Source organism: Heloderma suspectum, chromosome 5, assembly GCF_057233095.1.
Source record: "Heloderma suspectum isolate Gila_16-S chromosome 5, 16-S_ref, whole genome shotgun sequence".
NCBI classification, from domain to species: Eukaryota; Metazoa; Chordata; class Lepidosauria; order Squamata; family Helodermatidae; genus Heloderma; species Heloderma suspectum.
The window spans coordinates 64,922,922-64,939,306 of record NC_139462.1 but is presented as its reverse complement, the minus strand read 5'-3'; the positions used below and the strand labels follow the sequence as shown (position 1 = coordinate 64,939,306).

At 41.5% G+C, this 16,385-nt stretch overlaps 1 protein-coding gene across 5 annotated transcripts in view; it reads left to right on the top strand.

Annotated features, from left to right (window-relative positions):
• Positions 1 to 16,385, top strand: part of LRBA (LPS responsive beige-like anchor protein) — a 518,402-nt gene that overhangs the window by 125,868 nt on the left and 376,149 nt on the right. For all 5 annotated transcript variants that reach the window (XM_084856247.1, XM_084856246.1, XM_084856243.1 and 2 more), the window contains exon 31: positions 14,481 to 14,611. In XM_084856247.1, the coding sequence (XP_084712373.1) occupies positions 14,481 to 14,611 (131 nt within the window). The remainder of the gene's footprint in view (positions 1 to 14,480; positions 14,612 to 16,385) is intronic.

The following is a 16,385-nucleotide window of genomic DNA, read 5'->3' as shown; positions in this document are numbered from 1 at the left end:
TTGTACAAGCACAACAATATTGAAATGAATGTTAAGTAAATGCTAAGAAATTATATTTTACTTTGCTACTTAAAAGGCATTGCCAAATCAACAATTAGGAAAGTAAGGTGGCAAAGATTAGTGTCCTATATGAAGGGCTGAGGTTTCGCATTACATGGTTTGGTGAAGGTATCTGAGTATGTGGAACTGAGTGACGCAAATGCTGACTGCCAGGTATACGTTATGCAGTGGGGCACAGACCGTTGTAGGGTAAGGCATACAGTACGAAGTTATTGCATTGAACTGGATGGATATGCTGTGGTGCAGCCCTGAGATGCACCCTTACTGAGTTATTACTATTATTTAAAAACAGAGCCAGGGTACTTTATATATATTCTTTTTAATAGTCTGGATCCATTCTGCCTTCCACAAACGCAAGGGCTCTTTCTGTCCGTGGAAGGCTTTTGATCCAGAGGTACATTTCCATTGACTGCACAGGGGAGGAGGCAGTTTTCACCAATTCCTCCTGCAGACCCCTGAAAATCTTCTCTGAGGGTTGCAGCACTGTCTGGGAGGTACTGTAGCTCTGGGGGCTGCAGGGTGAAGGGCAATCAGAGAAAATCATCCTGCCCCCACCCCATAAGTTAGAGTGCTCTGAGCAGAAATCTGATCAGGGAGTGCTTCTGGTGGTGGCTGAAAACTTTGGATCCAACCTAATGTGTACTTTTTACTTTGTTAAGCTGCCTTGTCAATTTTTGAAGGTTGGATATTAACCCTTTCAACATATGGCATTTTACCATCACGCAGGCAAAACAGACAGGTTCCTATGCAGAAGGAGCAAAGATAAACATTGGGGAAAACAGAGGGAGGGAAGAACTACTGTGTCTTGACATGATGGTATGTCTTTACAAAGACCTTCATAACTATTCTGAAAGAAGACAAAAAGTGCACTATTTCCCCTTTTGTCGTTTAACCTAGAAGTGGGTAACACCACCTTTCTTAAGGCAAATATTAGTCACGGTGAAGGTAGAATTCTGTCTAATATCACCATCTACCCCCGTGTAATAGGAAAGAGAACACTGCTGCTAAATTTCTGCCCATGCAATGCTTCCCTACAATTGAATAAAATTCAACTTTACATTCCCACATCTTCCAACCCTCTCAGAAAAGTTTATAGAAGCAGTAAGTCTTGTCATGAGGGACAAGTATCACTCTGTTATACTTGACATGACTGGCAACCAAACACAACTGCACTGTCCCTAATGCTCATTAATTTGTCCCCTTAAAATAGAAAGCATACATATAATTAAAGATATTTTTAATGCCATTCCATTCATCTCCTGAATCTTGGGCAAATTACAAAACATACCCAGAAAAAAAAAGTATTTGGATTGAGACCAGCTTTCCTTTTCTTTAGTTACAATGCCTGGCTTCCTAGCTTTTACTTTAATCTTTCCAGCTCAACATGTCACCACCATTGATTTTTTTTTTAAACTTGCCTGCTTGCACATTCTGCAAGCTGCACCACCACTAAGTACAGCACATAGCTTCAACTGATTAATGTAAAGTAGCACAGGCCAAATGTAATGAGCATAGACTGAATAGTGTATTGTACTGGTTTTCAGATAGTATTCATGGAAGAATAAATGTGAATCAACTGAGTGGAAATCTGTGATTGAGTGTCTTACTTTTCCATTTTATTCTGATTACGTAAGGTAAAGCCACCTACTCTTAAGAAGAATTTTAATATTGTGATTAGTCTAGTCTATGCACTTGTCGGTGTAATATGTATCTGACATCTGCTTACTTAGCTCCTAAATCCCCAAATATTAGGTAGGGTAGAGAAAACAATCAAACATGAGCTAAAATGCGTTTGTGAGTACAGAATTCTTACATTTAAAAATGTGAAAAGCTAAGCTAAAAATGAGCAATTTATAAAATGTATTTTAAAGTGTTCCAACCTTCATATTGTAAAATTTGGTGGAAAAAAAGCATGTCTTCTTTCAGATGACATCTAAAAGTCTGTTGTCGTTTTGAGGTGAGGGTGGGTGGAATAGGTTATGACCTCTTATTCAGGAAACTGGAGCTACATTCAAAAAGAGGTTTTCATCTCCAGGGACACACCAAGATGCTAACATTACAGTGGGAAACTTTGGACAAGCAGACTTCAGGATGCTCTGTGGAACTTAGTGTGTCTGGTTTATATTTAATGTATTGTCTGGTGCAAAACACAAAGCCCAGTGAGTTAATGTTTTTCATTTTTTGGAGTGGGGAGGGAGTGGGGGGGAAGACACCTTGTTAAAAGTTTTTCCCATGTAGTAGTTTTAAAGCAAAGTATCTCTGGGAATTTCAAAGCATCTCTCTGATCCTGCATTTATCTCAGGAATGTTGTGTCAGAAATCAAAACGCTCCTCATATCTTAAGGATTATCAACTTTCCAGCCATAGCTGGAGAGTATACAGTAACAGCTATGTGAGTGAAACCTTGCTGAAAGACTGCCAGGTTGTGGGTTTTTGCAAACCGCAAGGTGTGTGTGTTCATTCCCATGCCAAAATTACTCTTTTATCTTATGTGAAGATCCAATCTGGTGATTAGCGGGTGCCAGGGATTTATCTTGATAAAAGTTCAAGGCCTGGTCTGGCTCTTTTATTAAGCCAGTAGAGACACTGAATTAGCAGTCTATTTGCAGCATTTGTCCTCTGTAACCTTTCAGGAACAAAAATACTTTTTTGTTAGTGTAAAGATGCTGGCAGTTAGTTTAACCATCCTGATGAATAAAGTGATTCTGCTAAATTAAATGAATAGAACCAATACCTTACTATGATTAGTACTAAGAATAATGAACAATCCTGTTTATATTTTCAGTCCTTTAAAAAAATTAAAAATTAGGAATCTACAACTTTTGCTGCTCTGTGCAGTTGCAAGCTGGTACTGAAAACACATTCTTTCCAATTTTAAGATTATTTTAGAGGTTTCATTTTTAAGGTAATGTCTAAAGTATTATTTACAGTGTTTTTATACCCCCTTCCCATAAAAATTGCCCAGAGGGTGTACAACAAATAAACAATAAAATCATCATAAAAACATTCAAATCAACAATAAAACATCATTAAAAACAGCAGTTCAGCTAAAAACAATTTGAAAGGCTGAGTCAAAAGGATGTGTCTTGATACCATTTCTAAAAGCAGGGACAGTGGAGACCGATCATAGCTTTAAGGGCAGTGTATTCCACAATTTGGGAGCAACACAGGAGAAAGTCCCCTCATGCGTGCCTATCAAACAAGCTCTGCAAATGGCAGTTTCCTGAGAAGGGTCTCTCCTACAGATCTGAATAAGTGAATGAGTTCATAATGAGACAGCCAGGGCCTCAGCCACTTAGGGCGCAATCCTATGCATGTTTAGATGGGAAAAAGACCTACAACTCCCAGCATTCCCCAGCCAGCCATGCTGGCTGGGGAATGCTGGGAATTGTAGAATTTTTTTCCCATCTAAACATGCATAGGATTGCACCCTTAGAGTGTTATAGGTTAGTATCAACGATTGGCAACCTGTGCAGATCATTCAGTATTGGAGTAATATGATCCCGACAGCATGCATGGGTTAGCCTACCCATTTGCATGTTGCATTTTGCATCAGTTGAAGCTTCTCGGAGTTCTTCAAAGGTAGCTGCTGCATGTAGAGCACGTTGCAGTAGTGAAGTGATTAAGGCATGGATAATTGTTGCCAAATCAGACTGACTCTGGAAAGGTTGCACCTGGAGCACTAAACGTAATTTGCACCCGGTACAGCTGAAGAGTCTGGAGCGCTCCTAAACTGTGAACCTGATCTTTCAGGGGGAGTGCAACCCCTTGCAGAATGGCTTGAATTCCCAGTTTCCAAGCCAGACTTTATAGTGACCAACAACACAACTGTCTTGTCTGGTTTTCTCTACTTGTTCACCCTCATCCAGCTCGTTATCAAACCCAGGCAATGCTCAAGGGTGTTGACTGTTTCCTTGGTAAAAATGACAAGGAGTAATAGAGTTCAGTGTTGTTAGCATATTGGCGGCACCTCACTCCCAAGCTCCAAATGCCCTCTCCCAGTGGTTTCATGTAAACATTAAATAATGCAGGAGACAAGATAGAACTCTGTGGAACATTGTAGGCCAAAGGTCATAATGTCAAACAGTAGTGTCCCATCTTCTGGACACAATAAAGGGCCAAAACCACTGCACTATAGTGCTAGGTGGTCCAAAAGGACACAATGGTTGCAGGTATTGAAAGCTGCTGAGAGTACCGGGAGAATGAATAGGGCCACACTCTTCCAGTCCAGTAAGAGCAGCTGTGTTGCTCATAGACAAAGACCTATGTAGTCCAACAATTGGTTCCAACAGCAGCAAGCCAGGTGCATATGGGAAGCTCACAAGCAGGACATGAATACAATAACAACCGCATGCTCATGTTTCCCAGCAAGTGGTAATGAGAGGCATACTGCCTCTGATACTGGTAGCAATACATAGCCATCAGAACTAGTAGCCATTAATAACCTAATCCTCCATTAATGTGTCTAACAGGCTTTTAAAGCTGTCCAAGCTGGTGGCCATCACTACATCTTGTGGTAACAAATCCCACAATCAAACTATGTGCTGTGTGAAAAAGTACTTCCTTTTATCCATCCTGAATCTCCCACCATTCAGTTTCATGGTTCTAATACTATAAAAGAGGGAGAAATTTATCCATACCGTGCATAATTTTATATACCTCTATCATGTCCCTGCTTATTTGCCTAAATTCTGAGCTTTAAAAAGGAAAACATTGTAATCTTTCCTTATAGGGAATTTGTCCAGCCTCTTGGTCATTTTAGTTACCTGTTTCTTTAACCTTTTACAGCTTTACAATATCCTTTTTGAGTTGTAGTGACCAGAACTGTACACACTGTCCAAGTGTGGTCACATCATTGATTTGTAAAAACTGCATTATGATATTGGCAGTTCTATTTTCAGATGTTTTCCTAATGATCTCCAACATGGAATATGCCTTTTTCACAGCAGTTGCATACACTGGGTCGACATTTTCATTGAGCTACCCACCACAACCCCAAATTCTTTTCTTGGTCAGTCTCTTCCAGCCCAGACCTTATCAGCATATATGTGAAGTTAGGATTCCCCTCCACCCCACCCCATGTGCATGACTTTACAATTGTTTACACTGAACTGCATTTGCCATTTTAATACTGCTTCTGCCAGTTTAGGGAGATTTCTTTTGGTTTTAACCACCCTAAATAATTTGGTGTCATCAGCAAAACTGGACACTTCACTGCTCACTCCTACCTCCACATTTATGAACAAGTTAAAAAGCACTGGTCCCAATACAGATCTTTGGGGGATTCAACTTTTTAGATCTCTCCATTGTGATAACTGACCATTTATTCTAACTATCTGGGAATAAATGGTCCTCTCTTGTTCCATAACTGATATGTTCGCTCAGGAGGCTTTGCTGAGGGACTTTTTCAAAAGTCCACATCCCCAGGCTCTACAAACTGAAAAGAATTTGACATGGACGAGCAGTTGCCGAAGTCTTAACAACCTGACCTGGTCCAACCTGATCTAGCATTGGAGTCTAAATCAAGCCAGATCTGAGCGTCTTTAGCAAATTGTTCACAGTGAGCCATAGACTGCTTCAGACTCCCTCTTTGGTATCCTGGTGAAGAAGGCTCTGCACAGAATGGAAAAGTATTGCCAGTGTATTCCACGTAGAATGATGGTGGCAGAGAAGTAAACTTTCTTTGCTGCCCTGACCACCATGGAGAGGGTCTTCAGTTGTACATGTTTGGTCTGATTCACCCCCCCCCCCATTTTTCACTATCAGTGCTCTAGTCGCTGTCTCTTCTATTTCATTGCCCTCTACTCCCAGTTAAACCAGGAGGCTGACCTGGATCTACTAGGTGGGTAGAGGATGTTTCAGAGTGTCAGATTTCCAGGGCTTTTCTGTACTTCATAGTTCAGTCAGGGCTTCAACAGTGCCACTGACAAATGAGCTAGGAAATTCCCCAAGCCCATTCAGGAAACTATTTGAAACCACTGGGTGCCTGGGATTGACCTTTTTAAATGGGTTCACCACCACTGTGGTTCTCCACCATACCGAAACTAACCAGAAAGTGATCTGACCATGACAGTGGAGTCTCATGTAACTTCTTCACCTTCAGATCACCTCTGCCACCCAAACAGAATGCCAGATCAAGACTGCGCTGTGCTGCATGTGTGGGGCCAGACACTAATTGGGATGGGTTGCTGTGGTGGACATGAAATGCCATGGCAGACACTCCCAACTGAGCAACCTCTATGTGAACTTTGAAATGCCCCAGAATGACAAGCCCAGGATAAGCCAGTGGCAGAGATTGCTAGCTCAGGAAGGGTAGCAGGGTGGATGGTACACCAACAGAATCACTACAGTGTACTGACCACCCAACTGCAGCAGTATGCACTCAAAATCATACTGTACCTAGAGAGACAGAATTCCTATAGACTGCTGCCATTCCACCTCTCCGCTCCACAGCATTAGTCTGCTGTATCACAGAGCAACCTGGTGGACAGAGCTGTGTGAGGCACACTCCTCCTCCTTCCCTCAGTCAGGTCTCCATGATACATGTCAGATCAGGTTTTTCATCCAAAATCAAATTCTGGATAAATGATGTCTTCCCAATAACTGATCTGGCATTAAAAAGCAGGATGTCGCCATGACACCCTCAGTCAGATAGCAACTTGAAAGGAGGGAAGGCCAACCAGAGGCCTACTGTTCTTTCCCTGGAATGGCCAGGTTGAAATTTCCCACCATATCTCCTGTTGCCAGAAATCACTTGAATAGTCACTCCCAGTCCCTTCCCCTTCCCACACACTCCAAGATACATCTCAAAAGGCTCACTAAAGCAGTAGTAAAGCCACATCCTAAAATGTAAATCTGAAAGCACTACAGTGCAAAGATTCAATTTAAGTTCCCTGCTCACCAAACCTAAACACCAGCTCCAAACACACACAAACATAAACATAAAGGAAAATGGCTATAGTGGGGTGTTCCGCTTGCCATTCAGGCCCTCTAAGGGGTGACACCAAAGGTCGCTCTTAGAGTCCGGACTCAAAACAGTGATCCATTGAAACCACTGTCAGGCCTCTCTAGGAAGCAGAAACTTTCTGAGCAGCAAAGTCTTTTGCAGCAGGTGTACTTAAGAGTACAAACGGGTAAGCAGGTAAAGAAACAAGGCTCAATCACTGTGCCTTTCCTTCCTGCTGCTGCAGCTGCTACTGCTATTCCCAAGCCCAGGAGAGCATCGCTCTTATAGCCCTGCCTCCACATGATGAACCAATGAGGCAGTGTATGTGGTGAATACTTACACATTCCTCCTTCAAATGCAGGAGCCCATTAGTCCCTGTCAGATGCTGGAAACTCACCGATTTATGATAGTTTTATATTCCTCTGTCATGTCAGTTTATGAGGGGAAAACTGGCAAAGTAAATAAAAATGGTTTTAACCACCCTTCCCCCTCTACATATTGCATGTAGTTTATTAACAATTTAACAGGTTTCAAATACGTGTTGACTTATTTCTGTATTCAACTACTATTAGAGACCTGCAGCAAAAGCAAGAAACTATACTAGTTGCATACACTGCAGTCTTTTACATGTCTACTCAGGAGTAAGGCCCAATGAGACTTACTCCCAGTTAAGTGTATATAGATTTGAAACCATGAAGCATTTCTTAACTTGGATCAGACCAAATTGAACTAGTTACAAATTAGAAGAAAGGATTCTAGAATGATTTATAATGGGGTGGATCTAGACAAAGTTAGCTGCAATTAAGTCATAACTAACTTGTCTCATCGATTTTGGTGGGAAGTGAGTACAATTTACTTAGTCTGAATCAGACCCTATGTACGTACGTACGTACGTATGTATGTATTTTTATTTACTTGCATATTTACTCAAATGTATATATCACTTTTCACAGAGTTAAAACAACAATAAAACATAACAATAAAATTGTACAGTAATACATAAATGTTAGTCAGCAGTAAAACTACACACTCTACCCTACACTACAGACTACCTAGCTCACATTTCAGGAAAAGCCTGTGTTAGGTGATGGGTCTTAAGAAGACATCTGGACATCAAAACTGTGAGGGCCTGTCTAATGACAATTGGTAATATGTTCCAGAGGGGTGAGGGCTGCGACACTGAATGCTGTACTGCAAGTGCCCCTGAGGCGAACCATAGGAGCATGCGGGACCATCAGAAGTGCTCTCCTTGATGACTGCAAAGATCAGGCAGGGACAAAAGGGGTGATGTGATCCCTAAGGTAACCTGGCCTCAAGATGTTTAGGGCTTTATATGTTAGCGATAACACCTTAAACTTGGTCTGGTAGTTTATTGGCTCCTAGTGCAGTTCTTTTAGCACGGGTGTGACTTGCTGTTGGAAGTAGGCTCCAGTTAGCAGCCTTGCTGCTGCATTCTTCACCAGCTGCAGCTTCTGGACCAAGCCCAAGGGTGGCCCCACATAGAGCGCATTTCAGCAATCCAGGCTTGAGGTTACCAATGCCTGAATCATCATGGCTAAGCTATCACAGTTCAGGTATGGCCATATGTGACATACAAGCTGAAGCAGGTAAAAGGCACTCCTAGCCACTGCGGCCACTTGAGCATCCAGTAACAAAGAGGAGTATCTAGTAACAAAGAGGAGTATCTAGTAACAAAGAATCTAGGAGTATCTCCAAACTATGCACCTGTTCCTTCAGAGTGATTGCAACTCCATCCAAAAGATGCAAATGACCAATTGCCTGGACCTGTGACCAGGCCTACCTACCCACAGTGCTTCTGAGTAGCTTGGATTCAAACTCAGTTTATTCTCTGTAATCCAGTCCACTAGTGTGACCAAGCACTGCTCCAGAGCCTGTACAGACACACCTGATTCAGATGTTATGGAGAAATAGAGTTGGATGTTATCTGCAGATGATGACACCTCACTCCAAATCCCCAGAAGACTGCTCCAAGCCTTCAAGGAGAGTGATTACATCAAAAACAGGCAAAACAACGTCACTGAGAGATGCATCACAAACGATCAAGACTTTGTCTTGTTTGGAGCTAATGTCAGTTTTGTTAGCCATGTCCAGCTCACAGAAGGGCCTAGGCACTAGTTTAGAACTGGAACAATTGATTGGTTGGTTCCGGGGGGAAGGCATGGGGTGGGCAAAGCCGCCCCAATGAAGGAAGTGGCTGGAGGAGTGCTCCTTCGGCCGGAACCTGCCTTCTGTGTGTATGGGCTTTCCCCAGCTGGGGACAGCCAGCATGCCTCAAAGCTGCCCCAACCAAGGTACAGTGGAGGAACAGTCCTCTACCCCATGTCTCAGTTTGGCTTCACTGCCCCACAGCTTCCTTCATTGGGGTGCACATGGGGCAGAGAAAGCACTTAAAACGTGCCACTCCCCCTCCAAATTGGGAAGGCAAGTGGCACCCTAAGTAAATGGAATTGTCCTGTTATCTCTTATCAATGATGACTGGATCAATTATCAGAGATAACAATGGGGATTCCTTTGCGAATCCCCTCCCTAAGATCCTAGTAGACTTCTGGGGTAGATTTTAGGGATGAGGAGAAGCCTACAGAGGGAGTCAAAGCCTTCATAGGCTGGATAGGGTTCCTCATCCCTGGGCTAGAGTATTGGATCTATTGTCTTTGAGAAATATTTGAGAACAGGTGAAGCACCGGAGGACTGGAAGAGGACAAATGTTTTCTCTATCTTCAAAAGGGGCAAAATAGGAAGATGGGGGAATTTCAGACCAGTCAGTCAGATTGTAGACCAGATTATAAAGCATTTGACCTGTAGGCACCTTGACACTAATACAGTGATCACTGGAAGCCAGCATGAATTTGTCATTAACAAGTCCTGCCAGACTGAACTCATTTTTTGATTGGGTAACTTCCTTAGGAGATGCTGTGGACATAATATATTTTGATTTCAGGAGGCATTTGACAAAGTGCTCCATGATATTCTGATTAGTAAGCTAAGTGGGCTGGTTGGCAGTCCTACTAGGTGGGTCCACAGCTGGCTGGAGAACTGTACTCAAAGAGTGCTCATCAATAGTTCCTCATCAAACTGGAGAGAGGTATTGAGTGGGGTGCCACAAGGTTTGGTCCTGGGCCTTGTATTCTTCAACATTTTTATTAATGACTTGGAGGAAGAGGTGCGGGGGGGGACATTTAACAGATTTGTAAATGACACAAAATTGGGTGGGATAACTAATACTTTAGAAGACAGAAACAAAATTCAAAATGATCTCGATAGGTTAGAAAACAACAATGAAATTTAAGAGAGACAAGTGCAAAATTCTCCCTTTAGGAAAGAGAAATTAAATGCACATGTAGAAGATGGAGGATACCTGGATACGTGTGAAAAGGATCTTGGAGTTGTAGTTGATCGCATGTTGAATATGAGTACACAATGTGATGTGTCTGCAAAAAAAGACAAATGCAATTTTTGGTTACATCAATTAAAGTAGAGTTTCTAAATCACGGGAAGTAAAAGTTCCACTCTCCTCACCTCTGGTTAGACCTCACCTCAAATACTGTGTCCAGTTTTGGACATCACACTATAAGAAGGATAAATTGGAACAAATTCAGAGAAGGGCAACAAAGATTATCAGGGGACTAGAAACTAAATCCTATAAGGAAAGATTGAAGGAACTGGGTATGTTTAGCCTTGAGAAGACTGAGGGGGGTATGATAGCATTCTTCAAGTACCTAGAGGGTTGTCACACAGAAGAGAGCTGCAACCTGTTCTCTATCATCCAAGACTGTAGGACGTAATACAATGGGCTTAAGTTACAGGAAGGCAGATTTAGATTGAACAGCAGAGAAAACTGCCTAATGGCCAGAGCAGTCAGACAATGGAACCAACTGCCTAGGAAGGTGGTGGACTCTCAATCGCTGGAGTTACTCAAGCAGACACTGGACAGCCATCTCTCAGGGATGGCTTGTTTTAATGGATTCATTCTTAAGTTGGTTTTTTAGCACGTTAGATTGATACACAAATGTATGTTTTATTTTGTAAGCTGCCTTTGGAATACTGCAGTCTAGACAGCTAAGATATGCATTAAATTAATAACATAAATATATCCCAAATCACAAAAACACTGAAAGAATTGTTTGACACCCCCATTCAAAATCTCTGGATCCTCCTCCTCAGTGGATTCACACAGAAATTAGAAACAATGGGTAAAAGAATAAATAATGAGAGACCTCTGTTGGTTAGCTCCCATGAGAAAGAAAAAAGCCTCACCTTTTGGAATCACCTATTAGCTAGGGATGTATGAGAATTTCATTTTGGCTTGCAAAACATGCGCGTATGCCTGTTCACGACTTTGATTGCAAGCATGAGCACGTGTCTGTCAAAAGTAATTGTAAAATGCCGATCATGTGCTTTCAGTCGATTTCCCCTGTAGACTGAAACAGCCCCGCTTTACTCTATGGAGGAAATTTAGGCAATTTGCGTAAGTTTAGGAAAGTTGCACAAATCAGATGGAGAAGTTGCACAAATGTCATGTTCGATTGCTGCTCGATTTGCACTATTTTCCCATTCGTGCAGAGTGAACAGAGATCACAAATGTGAATGGGAATTGGGCACAAGACAAATGGCAAGCAAATGGCAAGCCACTACAGAGCCAGTGGGGTGTAGTGGCAAGAGTGTTGGATTAGGAGCTGGGAGATCCGGGTTCTAGTCCCCATTCGGCCATGGAAGCTCACTGGGTGACTTTGGGCCAGTCACACATTCTCAGCCCAACCCACCTCACAGGGTTGTTGTTGTGAGGATAAAATGGAGAGGAGGAGGATAATGTAAGCCGCCTTGGGTTCCTTGCAAGAGGAAAAAAGGCGGGGTATAAATGCAATAAATAAAAAATAAATAAATAAAATGCTCGGAGAATCCTGGTGATTTCAAACATTGTTCATTTGCCCATCCCTACTATTAGGTAGGATCAAGGCCACTGTAAAGCAATGACCTAGTTCTTAGCTAGATGCCTTCCAATGTAGAAATAATCAAATGATCGAAAGGTGCTGAGAATCAATAGGGTTACACTTCACCTTTTAATATCCAAACACAGATTACCCAAGCAGGCCATCAGTTCTGTCTTAGCAGTATATTCTTCTCTAAAAGCAAACCAAAATGGAAAGAGAAAATCAGTTCATATACTGAGAAATAGCTATATTCCATCTCTATCCAGTCCTCTTTTTCTAGAAGTGGCAAAAACTTTCTAATTTTTGCATGAATATTTAATAATTCTTATCAATGGGGGCTGGTGGCTCCGATGTCAGTGGGGTGGTGAATCTGCGAAGCACCTTGGATAGCTCCTTTAAAGTTCTTACTGAAATCAAGAGCAGATTCACTGCTCCCTGACATCGGAGCCACCAGCCTCTATGGCTTTTTATTCTTCCTTTGTCCATTTCAAATTGAAAAGATATTTCTTAGTATCTAAATACTGAATTTGTCAAGTAATGACTCCGGTTTTATGCATATAATTTATTTAACTCAGTAGTACTTGAATAACCATTTAGGACCAGGGCCAAAATTAATATACTCATAAAATGAGTTTGCTACTGCAGTGCAATTGTTTAGAGCTATCTGATGTACATGTGAAAATAATGTATTACTACCAGATTCAGAGGCAGTATTCCTCTGTATACCAGTTGCTGGAGAACATGAGTGGGAGAATGCTATTGCACTCACATCCTGCTTGTAGGCTTCCCACAGGCAGCTGATTCACAACTGTGAAAAGTATGCTGGACTGGATAGGTCTTTGGTCTGGCCCAGCACAACTGCTTTTATGTTCTTAAGAATTCATGATTTAAGCATAATGTCTTGGCTTCCATATTTTAGAGTGTAGTGAACTTTAACAGTCACCCTTACAATGATATGGTGAACACTACCTCATCTGTGGTGAATATCTACTGATAGTGCCAGTTCACGTGACACGAGGCTGGTTAATAAGGCTTGGTGACCACTGTATGTATGCTTGGTTCTGTGCTGGCCTGATTTATAGAATTACCCTTTTCCAGGTACAGCTTCTCATGACATTTGAAACCACTGAGGATGCTTGTTGGTGCGCTTAACAAACCACCCAGAACCCATGGCCTGTTGTAGGGTTGTGGGATGGTTTGTTAACCACCCCAACAAACCACCCTCACCGGGTTTGGACAACATGAGAAACCACAGCAAGGGGCTTGAATTGTCAAGTGATTGTGCGAACCAGGTCACAGTGTTCAGAATGGTTAGTTAATCAAGAATATGGGCCAGTATCCAATTATGTAATCGTGCTAACTCAAATTACATTGCACTACCATAAGGGACCTCTAGCACAACGCCAGTAGCGTTACCTTGTGCAATAGGATTCCCTGGGAAATCCATAGTGCAAGCTAATGCTGTTGGCATTGCACTAGAGTTCCCTTGTGCTAGCACAACATAATTTGCTTTAGTACAATGACATTGTTGGATACTGCCCATAGTTCAGTGTTATACTCATCAGTAGGTCTTAAAATGAGAATTAATGAAGAAAAACGTCCTTTTTAATTAAATTTATAAAGTGTTGGAAAGTTTTTATATTATTGTACTTGGATTTGGAGCCAGTTTTAACTCATTTTAGTTAGAAACTGAGCAGTTTAATGCTATTAAGGGAATACTTTCAACCTGTACATACAGTACTGTCAACAGAAGATGTGATTAAATAAATTGAATGTTGAAGACTTTTGGCTTATAGTTAACACCAGGTAATTAAAAGGAAGCACTGCTTTGGGAGTGCACAATATATCAGCTGTACTCTTTAGCTCATTAGCTGGGGTTTTGCATGTTTATGGAGCTAACTTGCAATTAAAAGTGTCTTTAGCGTATGCTTAACTGGGCCTTTTAGGTGTTTGGAATAAAGCATTACTATTTAATTGAAATTGGTTTGTCATAATGATATGTTAGTAACATAAAAGATAATTCCTTTCTCTGATGCATGAAACATAGGTTATATTCAAATTTGAATAGACCTGTGATATGTATTAATTAATCCACAAGTTCAGCCATTGATTTTGTACATCATTTCTGCAGTGAGTTACTAGGAACTGAAGGTTCTAAGGAAGCATAGACTTGTCTAGTTTACTCTCATGCTGAACTTTTTAAGCAAGCTCTAATTTAAGTAAACACCTTGAGCAACAGAATTTATTTATCTGAAACTGCACTGTCTCCAATGGTGACTACTATATTCCAAAGCAGTTATCTGCTTGCTTTTCTTTTAGAACAATTAATATAAAAATAGTGTGCATCGGATGTATGCCATGTTTTTCCATAGAATAATCTGGCAAAATAAAAAACAGGTAGTATGTGAATAATCAAACCTGACTGGTTTGCAAAAATCTCAGTATATTGCATATTTTTAAATTATATGTTTTGTCACCCTTAAAGGTTTAAAACATGTTCATTAATGTATTTTTTCTTCTTCATAGGAGTGTAGTTGTGGCACCAAAGAAGTCAGTGATTTCGTCTACAGCTACAATTAATGTGCCTACAAATGCTGTGAGTGTGGTTTCTTCCTTGGATTCTGCCCAAGCCCCAAATGTAATGGGAGGATCTCCTGGTAAGTGTAGGGAAATGGAGACACCTTGTCAAAAATAAAATGGCAAAGAAGCATGCTATAGCTCATATTTATGTTCCACTGCTCAATCACTCACCACCTCCCATGGAAGAAGCCAAGCCACAATACTTTAGATGGGAAACACCAGAAAGAAGCATAAGTCGTACATGTTTCTGCATTTAATTTCTTTGTAATGTCCAGATTGGCTGTAAGTTTGGCCACTGTGCCAGAAGAATAAATACTTGTCCTCATTTAGAATACTTATGCACACTATCTTCTTGCAGAAGACCAGAAAGTATGAGTCATTTTCCTGTTTTACACAGCTGACATGACATCTGGATAGATCCTTGTGTGGGGAAGATGCGCATGCTGATTCTGCATCCAGAACCTTCACATCTCCCCTATGTAGGTCACATTTTTGAACACTACAGTAAGCCACATGAAAATGAAAACTGAAATTCACTTCTCCTTCCTGATCATCCTCATGCAAGTAACATGCAAAAGCATTCTGTGTGGGACTATAAACATCCCCTCTCTTCAGCAGAATGAACAAACTTGGAGCCAATTCAAACATTACAAGAGAGAATGCAGAAGCCTAAGTAGTTATTAGTCCCGTCTCCAACGAAATCCATTGATACGGTTTTCTGAACCGCCCAGAGAGCTTCGGCTATTGGGCGGTATAGAAATTAAATACATACATACATACATAAACACTGCAGCAAAAGCTGGGAGAGAAGTTGATTTACTCATTCTCCTATTCTTAACATCTGACATGAGTCTTCAATGGGAATGTGAGAGAGTATTTATGCCCCTAAAATAAAGGTTTTAAGCCTCGGTCAGGGTGTGTGTGTGTGTGTGTGTGTGTGTAGTGAAGGATTTGTGTGATGTTGTAGTAGGATTAGGAAGTGGGGCCAAGGAATAGGCCCTGGAGGTCATTTACTAGAACTGACTTTCCTTGCCCTGCTAATTGAGATACTGACCGGGTTCAGACGAAATGACAGCCCATCATGGGTTAATTAATCCTTGTGGGGCCATGGCGCATATCGTCAACCATTATGAAAATGCAGCTTCCGTCCAGAGTTTGCCATAGCTTATCATGTCATGCAAACCTGGCTGGGGATAGTTATTCAGGGGTTAAGCAACCCTTGCATAACCCATGGTCTGTTTTAGGGTTTTGCGAGGGTTGTTTAACCCTCAAATAACCCTCCCCGGCCAGGTTCGCATGACCTGACAAGCCATGGCAACCACCAGTTGGGAGGATGCATATTCATAATGGCAGGCTGTACATGCCGTGGGCCCTCGGGGGTTAATTAACCCACGATGTGCTGTGTGTCATCTGAACTGCCCATTGGAGATGCCAGACATTGACTCTAGGACCTTCAATTATATTCTGCTACTGAACAATAACTAGTTCCTTAGGGTTCACTCAAATGGTCTGTACTTCTCCACCCCAATTACATCTTATCCTTTATGCAATAGTTCCTTTAAATCTTCATTTATTGATGTTGATTCCACACAGTAGAATAATTGTGCTTCATGGGCTGGTTGTGGTACACCCCCCCCCCCCAGGCTAGACTTGTGTTCTAGTTCTGGAGAGGAAGAACCAAATAACTAAAGAAAAGAAACATGACATTTCGTGTTTTCATAAGCAAAATGTGAAATAGTAGAACTTTATTGTGGGTTAAAGGAGTAGCTTTACCTGAGTTTGCCCCCTGTTTTGTTAAAAGCTGTTAATCAGAACTCTGATAGTAAAGTATTAAAGCAGCCAGCTTTTGTG